Source organism: Astatotilapia calliptera, chromosome 12 (assembly GCF_964374335.1).
Source record: "Astatotilapia calliptera chromosome 12, fAstCal68.1, whole genome shotgun sequence".
Taxonomy (NCBI): Eukaryota; Metazoa; Chordata; class Actinopteri; order Cichliformes; family Cichlidae; genus Astatotilapia; species Astatotilapia calliptera.
Window position 1 is genome coordinate 24,859,925 of NC_137433.1, and position 18,600 is coordinate 24,878,524.

The window sequence follows — 18,600 nt, forward strand, 5'->3', positions numbered from 1 at the left end:
CCCAATAGCACATTACCATATCTTATGAAGTGCCATAGACATACTAATATAACTAGTTGTTCTTCAAAGCATATCAGCATTAGGGGTATGCACGCTTATGACAGACACACATATACATCTGGTGTGTTTGAGTACAGAAAGAGAGATATTACTGCAAATTCTCAGAATATTATTTACAAAAATTGGGAAGACTGTCACTATTCTATAACTCAGACATCAGATATCAAATAAGGAGGGTTCAATAAAAAGAGATTACTTGAAAGAATTGAACTTGGTTTATTTAGATAGAGATATTAATGTATATGGTGATTACACTCCGCCGATCAGCCGTGAAAGGATTTATTGCAGGACCCCCGGGAGTCTAGACACTGGTGATGGTGAAGATGAAAAGCTCTGACTGAGGTGTCAGTGAGGTGAAGTTGGGGATGAGGTGGGTTGCATGAATGAGAGTCTGAAAGCGAGAATGACGGAGAGCAAAGATTTAAACTATGCAAACTGGAGGCTGATCGCCCCAAAGAAGACGGGTAAAAAGACGATTGGACTAGAATGATGATGTCAGTATTGAGATTGACAGCTGGGAAAAGTGAAAGTGATGTAGAAAACAGAAAAGCAGCCTAACACCCTGTAGAGCAGGCAGATGAGTGAATATTGATCTTCCTTATTGAAATTAACCATAAGCGCATTTATTTGACTTTCCTAAAATATAAACAGTTGTTGCTTTCATCAGTTCAAATCATTGTAACTTCTATCCTGACAAACATCAACAGAAGCTGAAGTTTTCCCACTGAATATATGACAGCAGCATGAGACAACGGCATGCCCTTTCAGTCCTTCTCCAGCGTCTGACAGTTGCACAAATTTATCCGCGTGGCGAAACCACAGTAACTTGAATAATTATCCCTAAAAATGACACGAGGTATGACATTGGCCTGTCTGCAGACTCGCAGTTTATACGCTACAGATTAATAATGCTCTGGTCCATTCACCGAAGGTTACTAAAGTGTATGTAGGTGAAATGGAATGTTTATTCTTTTGCTATCACAGTAACTGAGAAAGTAATGCCTCCATGATGAGAAAAAAAAATCACAAGAGACCACCTGTATTATGTATCACTGTCAAATGTCACACACAATACCTACGACTGTGATAATATGAATGTGAATGTGATGTAAAAATCATACGTGTCTCGGTTTCGCTGTGTACAGTTACCATCACTTTTTTTTTTTGCTGAAAAAACTGTTAGTTTTCTAAGATTTGTAGGGAGAAGTGACAAAACAAAAGCTGACATCATTATAGTGATGAAAATCACAATAATAATTACAGTAATTTTGACGATAACAACAATAATTGTAAGATAAACCAAAAATAACACATCCTAAATCTTTTCCTTGCAGTTCGGGGTGAGCGGCCTGACCAGTTTCTTGGAGTTCACTGACAACGGCACTAACCCCAACATCTTCTTTGAAATCTTGGGCACAAATTATGGAGAAGATAGAGGACGGGGAGTCAGTAGGGTAAGTAGTTAAAACAGAACCTCTGTGTGGCGTTCTACTGTGGGTGAAGGGAGGATAATTTCTTCAAATGCGTAGAGTAGATTTGCATAATTCCTGGATTTACTGGGGAATTCCATTGCACCTAGTCTCTAAATGGTGTCTCATATTTACACAGGTATTTCTTCATTTTGCATGTCACCCCTGTAGCAGCATAGTCCAGCTGCTCTTTCATATTTATACCTGTATTCTCTCTTTCTCTGTCTTTCTTTTTTTCTTTCTTTCCCAAGCCATTAACGTCTTGAACAGAACAAATGATTTTTTTGTGTTTTCATTTTTTATGTTTTCTGTCCACCCGTCGGGTAAAGCCTGAGCACTGCAGCTCGCCTCCCCTTCAATAAAGCATGGTGTTAATTGGATTCATTAGAAGCATCTTCAAATGCTATCTGGTAATGATACGTGCATAATGAATTTTAACAGGCATCATAAAAGACAGCCATGCACGCACATATTCATAACATTGTTTGTTCATGGATTGTGTGCAAGTGTGTGGTTGTGGGTGTACAGTATGTGTGCACTTAGTTGTGTTTTGCAGGCTATATTTAAAAAAAGATGTTGTACATTCAAATCTCTGATTTTTATTATTAAGATGATCTATACGTCTGTGGTAAAGAACACACTTCTGTGAAAAACCGCTGATAAATAAATTACTACTTAAATTACTTGTTTTATGCATAATACTGATAACTTTCTACTGGACAGTGCTGTGAAGGTTCTCAGTCATCCAGGTCATCGTAGTCTAAGGAGCTTGGAAAGAAAAGCGTCTGGACTTCTGTGAGTTGCTTGAAGACGTTCTCAGTCCATGTTCTTGTTTCCACTACACTTACAGAAACAGGACACAAAAATGATGTCCTCAGACACGTATGCACAGTGCGTCTGTCTTCACAGATAACAGTGATCTGTGATTATGGATAATGTGGTGAGGCACCAACATAACACAGCATGCCATCACAGACAAAATTAATCTTTAAAGCACAGGATAATTACATTAAGGCACAATTCCCTAATCGCAGAGCATAATTACTTCTTAGGGAATTCAAGCACTTGTTATACAGTATTCCTGCCACAGTCTCCCTTAATTCTCTGAACATTTGTTCATTTGTCATAGGGATTCAATTAAATTCATACATGGCCAGTGTGTACGGCTGGAAATATAGTGAAATATACTGAAATATTCACTCAGAAACAGAAAAAGAAAGCTAGAGGAAAGTCCTGCTGGAACCTTTTTATGTATATAAATCCACGGAGAAGAAAAACTAGAAAAGAAATTAATATCCTGGTATATCAGCAGAAAAAGAACTATCACCAATACATCAGCCATTCAATTAGTTGTAGTCCCTGAATGCAAATGTGGGTACGTTGCAGAAGTTTCACCAATGCATGCTGATTGCAATGAAAACCAAGAGCTGTTATTTTTCCTTTCTCCTCTGCATTGTGTGCTTACCAAAAAAAGCTAAGAAAGAATATACTTAATTGAAATATACTTAATATTATGAAAGCTATCTGGTTCTCTCACTCAAGTCATTTTTTTTCTTTTGTACTGTGTGCTTAAGTGATACATAGGTCTTGTTTTATTTGCAAAGTAAAATGTACAGCATGTAAAATAAAGTAACTTAAATCAGTCTAAATCAAAAGATTTATTTTTTTTTAAAGAAGAAAAGTTGACCTTACTGCATAATTTTCTAAATTTCTAAAATATGTAGACCAAGCCAATAACTGTTATGTGTTAGGTGCACATATACTACAAAAATTTATAATAATAAAAAAATGATTGCAAAAAAAATACTGTAATAAAAATATATATTTGTCACCAACATCCAATTTTTTTATCATGGTTAAAAAACTGAGCCATCAGAAAGGAAAGCTGGAAGAAAAAGGCTCGCACTCTATAATTTTCAATCCAAGCTGGTATTCTTATGAAAGAAATAATAATGGCAAAGTAAAAAACAGCAGTGAAATAAAAGGAACAGAAACAGTTTCTTTCATTTGTATGAATTAATGATAAAGTTCCTCAGTTTCATAGACTCTGGGTCGTTTACACTTCAGAGCAAACAGAGAGAAGGAAGCTTTTGTATAAGCTTTGTCATATGTTTGCTGAAAAGAAAATTCTTGAAACTCAAATAAACCCACGTGTTCTGTTCACTGCTGAAATGTTGTAACATATTTATTTAACCACCCCTGAGGTCTGGTTACAGAAGTGTAAACAAATAAAGGGACCACATTCCTTATAGAAACTTTTGATCCGTTATTTATAAATTGCTTTGTGGTTATCTTGTATTTTAACATAGGTGGTGAAGTCACATGACATTTCCCATAAAAAATGAAAAAAAAAAAAGTCTAAGTCTGGAACCAAACGCAATTACCATTGGTTATATTCCTGCATAAATTATAGATCATCTCCCTTCTCACACTTCATCTTTAGAACATATATATTAATCATGCCATATGAAGTTTAATGTGTTTTTCTTGTACCTGACTACAGTTCTGCATTAAAGCTTTCTCTGTTTTTGACAAGTCCTCAAAAAGCCCAGCTAAATTGCAATCAATGTTATTGTGTGCCTTTTTGACCTAACCGGACCATTAACAATACATGCTTATTCCCCTAATTATAGTAATACCACTGGTTTCATGTGAGCATACCACTTAACCTGACCTTTCTTTTCTGTTCTTCCTCACGGTTTCTCTTTGAGCTTTCCTAGGCCTGCTCACAGTTTCATTAATAACTTTTGGGTTTTTTTGTTATTGTTGTTTTTTACTTAATTAATGTATTCTTCTGAGCGCCTTTCTCTTTTACGACTTCCTCCTTCTTCATCTCCCTGTTAGATTCTTCTTCACCAATCCGCTTTGACTTTATCCCCATCATACTTCACACAGATGCATACAGCTATCGAGCGATAATAATAGTAGCAAATACCTGAGATCCGTCATAATTATTACCACTACACTGTGGTAGAATTGGATTTTTGCTCCATTACCTTCGGTTTCTATACACAGAGCCTATATATCTCTCTATATATACATATACAGGCATGTCAGGCTCCACTGATCTCTTACAGAGAGGCGACAAGACTGCCATGTGTAATTGCTTCGTTAGCTATCAGCTACATCTTAAATGACTTCAGAGAGAAAAACGGCATCGAGTACTTTAAAACAGCCACAATAAAAAAAAAGGCTTGTGGCTAACTGAGGAGATAAGAAGGAAGGAGGTTTAGATTTGAAGAAAAGAGAGATAAAATGAAACAAGCTGAACAGCACAAGAGACAGCTAGAAAGGAGATAGATGACCTAATCCTTTCAGATCCCATGCAAGCGATAGAAACAGCAGCTCAGGTCATAATAGAGTCACAATCATTACATTCTTACTCTCACATATGCCCATGGTCTCCTTCCACTCACACACGGGCTCATATTCTCCATCTTTTGGAGGAGAGATTGAAACGTTCTCCCTCTTTATGCAAATCAATGGCCTGCAAACTGCAGTGTTCCTAAATTGAGGTCACTTCAATTATCATCTCCAGTCTTATTTGACATATGTGGTAAATTATGTTAAGTGACTTCAGAGAGTCATGGGACCCTGGGAGCCTTTTCACAGTCCCGCCACCATGTGAAAAACATTCCCCACCATTACATGTTTTGAATGATTGAAAGACATTTTTCTTTTATGCGATCTCTTAATGCGTGCACAAGCTCAAATACCCTTAATAGCTGCAGTCACTTGGGAACACATGCAAGCCCATTCACACGTTCATTTGCATAAATCTTCTGACATGTTTGAAAATGTTCAGTTAACTCTTTTTCTTTTTGCATAACAATTTATGTCAGTCTGCATGACCATAAATGCGTGACACAGAGAGGGAGACGCAGAGTTTCCTCTCGTTTAGCACATAAACACACAGAGAGATTCTGCTATAGAAACAAAGCCAGAAACTGAGTTCCAGACAGGGTTAATTACTGTTAAAATTTGAGAAATCCAAGCCACAGTGACACACAAAGCTGTTTTTCACCAGCACTCCACAGACATATGAATTAACCTTTGGATCAGGATGCAACAAAAGCTTCTATGTAGTTTTTTAAAGGGACAACAATGGTGAATTTTTATTCTGAACACATGTCCCAGATATATTTTTACTTCAATACCACTACAGTAAGCAGAAAAATGTCAGACAAAATTGAGCACTGTCTTGTGTTTCCTTTCAATAACACACCTGTTATTGGCTCACAGACTAATATCCTGTGGTTTGTCTCTGTTTTGATGTTGGCAGTGCACTGTCCCAACAGGATCCTCCATATATCTGCTGAAATAGCTTTTTACTGAATTCAGAGCCTAAACTAATGTTACCTGACTTATCACCTTTTTTTCTAACCAGCATTAAGTGTTGTTTAACATGTCATGAAATGGTTCACCCGAAGAGAAAAAAATGCATATATATAAATAAAGGGACATCCCCGAGGAAGATTGAGGTAGTATTTTTTTTTTTTTTTAATAAATAGGCATTTGTAGCTCAGCTGAGACAAAACTGAAATCCCAAGACCTACAGGCCAGATAAAGATTCCTGATAACATCAAATACATTATAGCTGATAACACAGAAATAGGCATATTAAAATGTTTAATTAATTTGGATTATTCATGCACAGCATGTTGAGCAGCGCTTCAGATTATCTGTGATTATGGAACATATCTGAGAGGCAACAGCCCTCAAGGGCAAGTTACCAAGCTCTATGGATGAGGGCTAATACCACTGAAACTGACTGTCAATGGTATATGAAAAGGTCCAGGGTGAGACAAATAAGGTAATGGTAAAACACAGAGAGAGGTTAGAGTGATTGATCTGAAAAAAAGACATTTTGACTGGCTCGTGAAGTAAAGTAAAATTTTATAAATAAGCTACAGAAAGCTGGTCTGGTTGGAAACATGCAGTGTTATGGTAATTGAAGAATGGAAGACAGTGATAGACAAAAATGTCTCCAAGGAGAAAAATCTCTATTTTCCTCATTTTTTTCCATCTTATTAAGTAGATTTGCATGACTCTTCATTCACCATGCCCCCCACCTCCAGGCCAGGTGGGAGATTGCAGAAAGGATGGAAAGAGGAAGCTGTAAAAGATGCATGAGTGAAAGAAAGATGGAAAAAGGCATGGAAACAGGAGAGATAGACATAGGAGCAGAGTGATGGAGAGAGAGGGAGAGACAGAGAGACAAGAGGATGTCATTGATTTATCCTGCTTGCAGGTTCCTACATCTCCACTTCTCTGGTTCTCTCAACTGTTAGCATTGTGCATATGCATCCATGCACTTGTGTATGGCTTCCTTTGCCTTGTGTAATGTTCTTGCATGTTGCTGAGGCTGTATTGTAGTGTGGGATGACAGAACCTGGATAAGTAACAGAAAACAAAGTTGCAATTTCACAAAAGATCTTTAGTATCTATGTTTCAGGCGCCACTAGTGAACAACCAAACTTTTTCAGCATTAATGAAGTTAGAATTTAGTACAACAACATTGAACAATCATTCAGATGAGATTCATAGTGAAGGAGGACATGCACACAGTTGGTGTGACAGAAGGCATCTGTACAACCACAGTGAGTGTTTGGTCCATGTTGCCAGTAATAAGTCTTACCCATTCCTGGTTGGTGTTGGAATCTGACAAGGCTGCCCTGTGCACTTTTGCTGATTCCGTCCATAAGTTTTATGGACAGAATTTCTAGGCACAGCCAAGCGTTGTCACCTCTGTTTTTGTGATGGAAATGAGAATTAGCACCTCCAAGTCTGAGTGCATGGTTCTCAGCTGAAATATGGAGAAGTGTCTGCTCAAATTTAGGGACAAGTTCCTGCTCCAAGTGGAGGAGTTTAAGCATCTCGGGATCTTAATCACAAGTGAAGAGAGATGGGAGTGGGAGATTGACTGACAGTTTGGTGTCGTGTCTGGAGCAACTCTTGACCAATCGTTGTAACAAATTAGAAAGCTGAGCATGAAAGCGATGGTGTCAGTTTATTGGTTAATCCACATTCCTATCCTATCCTATGGCTACGCGCTCTGGATTGTGTCCAAATGAGATCGCAGAGACAAGCAAATGAGCTTCCCCAGATAGGGTGAGGAGTTTGATCAATCGGGAGGGACTCAGAGTACAGCCACTACTCCTCCACATCAAAAGGAACAGGTCGAGATGGTCAAGGTCTCTGAATAGGATAAATTCTGGGTGCCTCCTAGATGAGAGGTTCTGGGCATGTCGTACCAGGAAGAGGTTGTGGGTCAGACACAGGACATGCTGGAGAGATTACATCTCTTGGTTGACTTGGGATCGCTCAGTACCCTCTGGATGAGCTGCTACCCTTGTGACTCAGATCTTGATAAATGGTAGAAAATAAAGAGATGTAAAATTTTTGCAGATATTTTTAACATATGAAGATACATTAAAAACACAGGAATTAAGAGAATTTAAAAATATGTAATTCAAATGAACATTTATATTTCAAGGCTTAACATTTCATCCCTAATCGCCTGGCTCTTATGTAAAATTGGCCGTTATGTACAAAGATTTTATTACAGCAAAGTGTTTATGTACTCAGATCCCAGTAAGTGGTACAAAATAACATAACAAATAGACTTTAGTTATTTCTGATTAAAAAAGATGTATGACATATTGTGAGAGGGAAGTTAAAATAACCTGGTCAGTACATAATTTGCAATGAAAAGACATGAGAAGCCCAAAATAGTAGAAGTACAAGCACAGTAGAACAATAACAAATTGTGAATGAGTACATGCAGATGACGGGGAAAAAAACAAAACAAAACATGTTACTTTAACACGGAGTAAGCTTACTATTAATAGTGATAAGCTCAGTGATAGCATACACCATCTGATCTGCGAGGTGTCAGTCAAACATACTTGGTAAAATGTCAAAGTATCCATTCAAGTCCTCAGTCCTATCACATTATTCTGTCCATTTCCAGTGTGGTCAGGGCAAGAGCACACCAGATTATTTTTTTTCAACCTTTGTGGTAACAGCTTTTACCCTTGTGAACTCATGAATACTAGAGTATTTGCAGGCTTCCTCTGTGGGACTGATTGATGTCTTCCATTTGTTTTAGCTGGAAGGTCGTGTCAGTCAAGAGTTAACACACATGCACTGACCAGCAAGTTATAATCCGGGTGACCACAGCACAGTGGACACTGGATGCTAACTGAAGCTGACGAAGTGCCTCTGGTGTCCATGGATCAGTCTACGTTTGGCAGCGCATATGAATATTATCTGTGTGTGTGCTTGTGACTGAACAGCAGAAAACATAGAGAGAGGCAGAATGAAGAGCCGGGTGGAGAAAAAGAACAGAATCAGATAAGTGAGGCGAACAAATGTGAAAATACAGAGGAGAGGGAAACAGCATTTTTAACTATTACTTGCTGTCAAACAAACCCCATTGGGAACTTCATTGTGGTGCCAAACAAAAACATCCGTTGTGCAAACAGTATGGGTAACACCAAACACTAGCCCGACAGCCACTCTTCTTCTTTTCTGTTTGTTGAGACAAGCCAGGAGAAGTTTTATTCCCCAGGTACTCAACTGTCAATCCCGTCTCATGTCTCCTCCAAGGCAGATTCTGTGCTGTGACATAGGGAATCTGAGCATAAGCACACTGATTTTTAAGAAAATGCCGCAACTGTAATAGGTGGCTGCATATACTGAGGTTCCGCTGTGTATTATCATTTAAAGAATTTGGGAGCATGATGTACTGAAGCGGCTCCCTGAATTTTAAGGAAAGACAGAAAGACAGAAAGTGAGCACAAAAGAAGGGATAAAAGAACAGCAGTGTTATTGTGTGTGCATTATAAAAGTTTTACATTCTGCTCCATACCTATTTCTGGAATACTGCAGGCACTATTGTCTCTATAAACCCTTACCCCTGAAGGAAAAAAAAACATGCAAAGGAGTACTGAAAAAAAGACAGAATTAAATATCTCTGATGTCAGAACCCTTCACCCAACCCTATCCTCTTTATTTCCATTCTGCTGTAGTAAAATATGAAATTGTCTTGTCTCCGCATGAGCTTGAATTGCCCCTATTTAAAACATACGAGCCTACAAGACCAAACATAAGAGTCTTTGGTCTTGCAAAGGGGCAAGATATATATATATATATATATATATATATATATATATATATATATATATATATATATATATATATATATATATATATATAAAAACACCCAGCACGCCCCTGCGGGCGGTTTATCCTTCAAGCTCGGGTCCTCTACCAGAGGCCTGGGAGCTTGAGGGTCCTGCGCAGTATCTTAGCTGTTCCCAGGACTGCGCTCTTCTGGACAGAGATCTCCGATGTTATTCCCGGGATCTGCTGGAGCCACTCGCCTAGCTTGGGAGTCACCGCACCTAGTGCTCCGATTACCACGGGGACCACCGTTACCTTCACCCTCCACATCCTCTCGAGCTCTTCTCTGAGCCCTTGGTATTTCTCCAGCTTCTCGTGTTCCTTCTTCCTGATGTTGCTGTCATTCGGAACCGCTACATCGATCACTACGGCCATCTTCTTCTGTTTGTCTACCACCACTATGTCCGGTTGGTTAGCCACCACCATTTTGTCCGTCTGTATCTGGAAGTCCCACAGGATCTTAGCTCGGTCATTCTCCACCACCCTTGGGGGCATCTCCCATTTTGACCTCGGGACTTCCAGGTTATACTCGGCACAGATGTTCCTGTACACTATGCCGGCCACTTGGTTATGGCGTTCCATGTATGCCTTGCCTGCTAGCATCTTGCACCCTGCTGTTATGTGCTGGATTGTCTCTGGGGCATCTTTACACAGCCTGCACCTGGGGTCTTGCCTGGTGTGATAGACCCCAGCCTCTATGGATCTTGTGCTCAGAGCTTGTTCTTGTGCTGCCATGATTAGTGCCTCTGTGCTGTCTTTCAGTCCAGCTTTGTCCAGCCACTGGTAGGATTTCTGGATATCAGCCACCTCCTCTATCTGCCGGTGGTACATACCGTGCAGGGGCCTGTCCTTCCATGATGGTTCCTCGTCTCCCTCCTCTTTCTTGGGTTTCTGCTGCCTGAGGTATTCACTGAGCACTCGGTCAGTTGGGGCCATCTTCCCAATGTATTCTTGGATGTTCGTTGTCTCATCCTGGACTGTGGTGCTGACACTCACCAGTCCCCGGCCCCCTTCCTTCCGCTTAGCGTACAGCCTCAGGGTGCTGGACTTGGGGTGAAACCCTCCATGCATGGTAAGGAGCTTTCTTGTCTTTATGTCAGTGGCTTCTATCTCCTCCTTTGGCCAGCCTATTACCCCAGCAGGGTACCTGATCACGGGCAGGGCGTACGTGTTGATGGCCCGGATCTTGTTCTTACCATTCAGCTGACTCCTCAGGACTTGCCTGACCCTCTGCAGGTACTTGGTGGTTGCAGCTTTTCTAGCGGCCTCTTCATGGTTCCCATTCGCCTGTGGGATCCCCAAGTACTTGTAACTGTCCTCTATGTCTGCAATGTTGCCTTCTGGTAGTTCAATCCCCTCAGTTCTGACTACCTTCCCTCTCTTTGTTACCATCCGACTACACTTCTCCAGTCCGAACGACATTCCAATGTCATTGCTGTATAGCCTGGTAGTGTGGATCAGTGAATCGATGTCTCGTTCACTCTTGGCATACAGCTTGATGTCATCCATGTACAGGAGGTGGCTGACAACTGCTCCGTTCTGTAGTCGGTATCCGTAGCCAGTCTTGTTAATGATCTCACTGAGGGGGTTCAGGCCTATGCAGAACAGCAGTGGGGACAGAGCATCTCCTTGGTAGATCCCGCACTTGATGGTGACTTGTGCTATGGGCTTGGAGTTGGCCTCTAGTGTTGTACGCCACATCCCCATTGAGTTCCTGATGAAGGCTCTTAGGGTCCCATTGATCTTGTACAATTCTAGGCATTCCAGTATCCAGCTGTGGGGCATTGAGTCATAGGCCTTCTTGTAATCAATCCAGGCAGTGCACAGGTTGGTCAGTCTGGTCTTGCAGTCTCGGCTGATTGTTCTGTCTACCAGTAGCTGGTGTTTTGCGCCTCTGGTATTCTTGCCAATTCCTTTCTGTGTCCCGCTCATGTATTGACCCATGTGCCTGTTCATCTTAGCCGATATGATGCCTGACAGGAGCTTCCAAGTAGTACTGAGGCAGGTTATTGGTCGGTAGTTGGAGGGGACCGGTCCCTTCTTGGGGTCCTTGGGGATCAGGACCGTCCGGCCTTCAGTTAGCCATTCCGGGTGTCTCTCGTTAACTAGCAGCTGGTTCATTTGTGCTGCCAGACGCTCGTGGAGTGCAGTCAGCTTCTTCAGCCAGTAGGCGTGAACCATGTCGGGCCCTGGTGCTGTCCAACTCTTCATACTGGAGACCCTTTCGTGGATATCTGCCACTGTGATGGTTACTGGACCCTGTTCAGGGAGGTCGCTGTGGTCAGCCCTCAGATCCTCTAGCCACTGAGCATTGCCGTTATGGGTTGCATCCTTCTCCCATATGCTCTTCCAGTATTGCTCCGTCTCCAGCCTTGGTGGTGCTGTTCTCTTATTGTTCCCTTGCCACTGAGAGTACACCTTTGCTGGTTCTGTGGAGAACAGCTGGTTTATTCTCCTGCCTTCTATCTCTCTGGTGTACCTCCTCAAGCGGGCGGTTTATCCTTCAAGCTCGGGTCCTCTACCAGAGGCCTGGGAGCTTGAGGGTCCTGCGCAGTATATATATATATATATATATATATATATATATATATATATATATATATATATATATATATATATATTAAATAAACTATAAGCAGCTATACATCTTTAAATTTATTAGCTTACAGAAGAAAAAGTAAATAGAAGACTTTAGATTAGTTGTGTTATTCTACAGTGTACTGCAATACTCTATATATTCTTTATCCATTCTTTATGTCTTTTGCACATAGTCGGGCTGCATGTGCACCAGTGCCACCGAGGTACAGAGATCACTGTCAAATCGTGGATGTTATGTTATTAATATAAGGCATATAGCAGTGAGAGGGGAAGAAAAGGTTAGACTGATGTGCCTGGGTGGATGGAAGAATAACGGCTCAGCGAGGTGTGAGTAACATATAAAATTGTGAAAGGATAAGAGGATGGTTATATGAACGAAGGAGAAAAAGGAAACAAGAAGCAGCCCTGTTTTGCCCTCAAGCTAATGTTTTTTAAGCCAGAGAGATGTATGGATAGATGAGTATGGAGAGAGAGTGATGGATGGACAGCAGAGAAGTGGAGTAGGGAAATGAGGTGGGTTATCAGTCCTTGGGTTAATCTTTGCTATGTAGTGGATGGATGGATTGATGGATGGATAAATGGATTGACAGGATCAGGAGGAGACATAAGGGAGGAGGCCTAATTGCCTGTGACCTGGTTGTAAACATAGCACAAGTAAGGTGACAGCTGAGAATGACTGAGAGATCATTAGCAAAGAAGTGAAGGTGATTGATCAGTGGGATCTGACACCAGGTTTGTTTCCTTGTCTTAAGCATACAGTGGATTTCTGAATAGTGGCAACTGGTGCTAGAGGGGGTGGAGATCTCATGTAGAAAAATACGTTTTTACAATAATTTTTTTTAAATAAATAACAGACTTTTGTATGCCTACCTAAAAATAGTGACATTGGAAATAAACGTAATATAGTACACAAATTGGCTACACGGTCATTCAATCATTCAAATTAACTATGGCCTTGATTAGCAGCACACAATGGTGAAAACGAATAGCAAGGCACAGCCTGAAATTGAGTTGTATAAGGAGGACCTGCGGCAAACTGGACTAGTGTATTGATGTGGAATACCATTACCTAACATTACCTTATTTCACCATGAAATTGGCAAATTTCCCATAAACTTTCCACATTTTCTTCAAGCTAAATCTGTGCTGGCTCTGTGACAAATATTACTGCTGGCACCAGCAGAAGCAGAGGCTGCTGCAGTGATGGAACTGATGAAGGAGTTATATGAACTGATGGAACCTATCAGCACATCAGTCTTACACAGTTCTGGCTTCAACATCCTGTTCTTAACTACATTATCCCGCAAGAGATATTGCTTCTATTTAAAATGAGCACCCTCTATGATCAGTTTTAGTCACAATTTCACCACCAAAAAGTTTTATTTTTCTTCTGTAATTTTGCCCCTGTTTATTAGTTTATTGGTTAATATGTTTACACATAAATTTAAAGGCACTCAAACGCTGTATAGAGAGTTTTACAAGAGTAGCTACATGACTTCTTTCATTATAATGTTGCACCATTTATTCCAATTTTATTCATGATTTTCAGCACTCACTGGGCACTTTATTAGGTATTAGGTACTGGTCAACAGCTTGTCAACAAAAATATCCAGTCAGCCAATCACCTAGCAGTAACTCAATGCTTTCTTGTCTCTACAGCTCATCTATCTTGTTAAACCAAAGGTTTGTTTGAGCAGTATTTGATAAATCACCTTATCTAAAATTCAGCAAATTTATCGGAATATATATCTCACACTATGCCATACTTTGGTCTTAATAAATAACAAGGTCTTTTTCACTAGTTTTAAAAGCAATGGCAGTTTCATCAATTTTTAGATAAAATTCATATTTTGGAGATTAACATTATGGATTTGTAGCCAGTAAATAGTATCAATATGGACCAATGTCTGTGAGGAATGGCTCGAGCAGGTTGTTGAATCTAGCCCACAAAGACAGTAGTAAAGTACTAAGACTAAGAATTAAGAAATGAGCTAACAAGTATATGCCCTGTGTGTGTGTGTGTGTGTGTGTATATATATATATATATATATATATATATATATATATATATATATATATATATATATATATATATATATTAGGGGTGCAACGATACACAAAATTCACGGTTCGGTTCGATACTTTGGTGTCACGGTTCGATATTTTTTCAATACAAAAAAATGTTCATGCCTTTTTAATTTGTCATTTATTAAAATTATAAATATATATTTTAACTCAAAAGTACAGTTTTTAAATTTAACCCTAACCCTTGTGCGTGTTTTTTATTTTGACAGCGAATGCGCACCTGCGGACCACTTATGTGCAGCCCTGGTTATTTAGCTCGTCATATTGCAGCCACAGAAATTCTTTTGTCCATGAAACCATAAAGCTTCTTTTTGCCTTACAGTCTGATTTGTCATAACTTCTCCGTTTTGCAGTAAGCTTTTCTTTGGCTGTCACTTCTTCACCCTGACCTGTCTTATTTGGCTCAGCAGAACTGAAATATAAATCCTGCTGCTTTTACACACGCACTCACATAAGCTCAGCGATTCTCTGCGCGATCAACCTCTCACATGTTTAAGCTGCGGGAGATTTCACTTGTCATGTTTGCATAGTAAGCTAACGATTAATAAGACGATGTCAGAGGAATTGGTGCACAAATTATCATCACTCACAGATCAGTGCTGTCGCTCTCTATACACAGTTCGCACGATTGCAAAGTGAAAGCAAAAACCAAGCGCAAATTCAAACACGATTTCAATATGTCACATATTGACAGTGGCTCACCGATGCCAATGACATAATTACCCAGCTACATTTCCGAAAGAATGCAAAAGCATTGACATATTTTTCCTTCCTACAATAGCCAGACTGGAAAAATCGCTAGCCCCGGGACGTTGGGCTAGCGATATTGCAAGCCCTGTATCTGATTGAGGAATCACTCATCTTTGGAAAAGAGAGTTTATTACAGAGAAATGTCTCTTTCCAAAATAAAAGCTATACTATCCGCTTCTTCTGGGCTATATTCTCAGCAGCATAAGGAGAATCATGTGCTAACAGCTGTCTAAATGACTCGGCTAAAGTTAGTAGCATGCTTGTTGTTTTTGTCTTTGCACTAGGATGATGTCGGCGTAAATGTGCAGTCATATTCGTTGTGTTCCCACTAGTGCTTTCAGGTTAATCTCATTGAAATGACCTTAACGCCACAACACGGCAAATCTCCGTTAAAGAGCTACCGCCGATCGCCCCGTGCATGGGGCTAGACGGCCAACACGTTAACGAGCTAACTGCGCTAACACACTAGTTCCCACCCATGTAATTGAGCATTGCATGGCACATCCAACATACTGTTTTACTTTAGTCCATGACTCACTTACCTTCAGGGTCATACGTCACATGAAAACCAAAATAATTCCAAACGCCAGATCTGAATGAGGGTGGGGGAGGTCCATGTTGCAAGGAGAGCTTAACTTCTGTCTTGCTAGCTTGCCCTGCGCTCTTCCTTCTGACTATGCTGTCTGTGTTGAGCGCTCAGTGGATCTGCGCTGGACAGTGCAGCCTAGGCGGAGTAGTCGAACGCAGATTCACTGAGCGCTCAACACAGACAGCATCATCAGAAGGAAAGTTGATAAAATAAATTACAAATGTTGTATTGTTCGATACATATGCGTACCGAACCGAAAGCACTGTATCGAATGGTTCAATATCGATACGAATATCGTTGCACCCCTAATATATATGTATATATCTTGTTAATATGTCTAATGACAATATAATACTCTATTTATATTCGTCTTAAGAAATTAAATTAATTTCTCTTCATCTTCATTCATCTTCATACTCTTCATTTTTAGATACCCCTGACTTCAGTCTTTGGCATACACAGGCAGAAACTACCAGAGGACTGAAAAACACAATGGTATCATTGGTTGATAATCTCTGAGTAAATCACCACATGCCTACAGTAGATCTTCTCATAGGCTTGATAAGCAAAGACAAGAAGGATTTATGGTGTGCCTGTTCCAGTTTGTGTGTATGTGTCTGTGTTGTTGCACATTATAAAGGGATTATAGTGGGGGCTGGGGGTGGGCAGATTTGTATTGGTTTGATATGCCATCATTCTTTCGCTTCCTCTTCTTCTAACTCTTGTCAGGCTGTTCTCTCTCATTTCATTTCAATGCACCTCCTTTCATTTTATTCCATGCCACACATTCTTTTTTGTTTACAATACAGTCCTTTAAGAACTTAGAGTACCTCAATTAGATAAGGTGTGACTGTCCACACCATTCCCTTGGTCAGACTATCTGTAATCTTCAGTGTGAATGTATGTAAAAACTACCTGTTACCGTACTGTGCCACAGTGTGTGTAATAAAAAAAAACCATCAGAAAGCAGTGCAGAAGTCAGCTTTCATCCAAAAGAAGAGCTTTTAGACATCCTTGTAAAAGCCTGCAGGACTATTCATGAATACTGAATACTAAAGAAATTGAAAAAAAGCCTAAGAGAGTTCCCTCAACTCTAAGGGCAGAAAATGAAACCAAAACCAATGAGACCACAACATACTGGTGATTGACATATTTCAAAGTAGTTAATACATTAGAGGATCAGCTAAACTACTCGAGCCCAGAATGTGCACTACAGTCAGTGTCAAAGCCACGAGCAACAATTCAGTGACTTCCTGTGTCTACACAGCTGTTTGCTGTTTATGTAAACATGTAACTGTAATTTCAAAGAAAAAAACATGCTAATAAAAATGGTCATAACTGATCAAATCTGTGAAAACAATGTTTACAAAGCCTATAAGTAAATACTATTTAGAATGAAACTTGACTAACAAAAGAGTTTCGATGAAAAGTTCAGACTCTTTTTTTCTTCTTCTCTGTGAAATGTATTTAGCTGTTCATCTGCCTATCCTTAACACATTATAGTTTATATATGAGTAGATTGGTCTAGTTCTAAACTTCTTCAGTGTATCTTGCTGCTTGTATTTTTCTGTCTCTCCATGTTTCTCTCCACTCTCTATCTAAAACTTTCTTCCTCGCTCTATATGTTTAATTTGTGATTCATATGACTGTCCTTTCTTTAGCGACTCATTTTTTGTCTTACCTACAATGTCCTTTCTTGTCTCTCTCTTTTATTCTCCCTCTCTTTCTGTCTGCCAGCTGGGCCTGTAGGCTTTCAGCAGCATTACAGCTTGTAAACCTCGGATTACAGCACCCAGAATCTGCCTAGCACTGCATGCTTCTGTGGATCACAAATACACAAGTGTGACATTCACCCATTCATCATTTACATATAAACATATATGATATTTAAATAGCTTTGGATAAACATGCGCCTTAAAGTAAGACAATGCTGTGACAATTATACATTGCGGTATAGGCACACAATGACTACACAAGCTTAGTGTCTACACTGTTCTCCACTGCATTAAGTTCCACAACGTCCCTTCACTATCATAGTGAGCTCACTAGAGGATTACCTTTCTGCTCCTCAGTATGTTTACCTAATTTTTCTACTGATTATTGCTATTGTTTGCCTATTTCCCCATGGCCTCTATTCACATTGTGCAAGGACATGTATAGGCATAATGCCTTTCAGCATTCAGCTAAATCACCAGTTTTTAATATTGAACTTACAGTACCTGCAAAACAACAACTAAAATGTATTAAGTTTAGTCTTTAAGTTTTCTTATTTCTTAAAAAAGCAGCCTGCTTATAATAGCTTGTGTGATGAAATAGAGAAAATCATTGTATTTACCTACAAGGCCTACTTGTTTTAAAAGTTTTGTTTCATACTTTGGAACGTTTTTGGTTAATAGGTCCAGAGTGTAAGCAGAGCGGTTTAAGGGCTAGATTCTTCCACGAAATGCGGTTGAAAATTACTTTTGCATTAGTTTACTGAAAACAAGTGGATTCACCTTGGTTTATTTTACTATAGAGCATTGCTCTTAAAATACACACAGCTTCATTTAGTTTTGGCCTGCTTCCCTGTACACTAAGGCCCTCTCATATTAGCATGGACAATTTGCTTTTTCTATCTATCATTAATGAAATCAAGCGAGGAAAGGCAACAGCTCTTCTGGATCTTAATGATTTATGTTTTTTTTTTCTTTTCATAGCAGAGTTTTAACTGTCATTTGCTGAGCAGTGATGAACTATGTCTGCTGAGAGTTGCTTTCAGAAGCATTCCTGATTCCTGAAGTAATGATTTCCCATCAAGAATCCTATGTAGTTTAAAGGCTATTCTGCTTCCATAGACTGTGCAGCTATTTAATATTGGTTGTC

General features: G+C 39.7%; 1 protein-coding gene and 1 long non-coding RNA gene across 3 annotated transcripts in view; one reads left to right on the forward strand and one right to left on the reverse strand.

Moving 5' to 3' along the window:
• Positions 1-18,600, forward strand: part of grid2 (glutamate receptor, ionotropic, delta 2) — a 548,182-nt gene that overhangs the window by 401,441 nt on the left and 128,141 nt on the right. For both annotated transcript variants that reach the window (XR_013912448.1, XM_026188535.2), the window contains exon 8: positions 1,395-1,514. Coding sequence is in view for 1 of the 2 variants with exons in the window: in XM_026188535.2 (XP_026044320.2) it covers positions 1,395-1,514 (120 nt within the window). In the remaining variant the exon portion in view is untranslated. The remainder of the gene's footprint in view (positions 1-1,394; positions 1,515-18,600) is intronic.
• LOC145432171 (uncharacterized) lies at positions 6,006-15,982 on the reverse strand. The gene is made up of 2 exons (XR_013912452.1): positions 15,692-15,982; positions 6,006-7,894 (listed from the first exon to the last, which is right to left on the reverse strand). It is a non-coding gene; the product is annotated as an uncharacterized LOC145432171 (long non-coding RNA).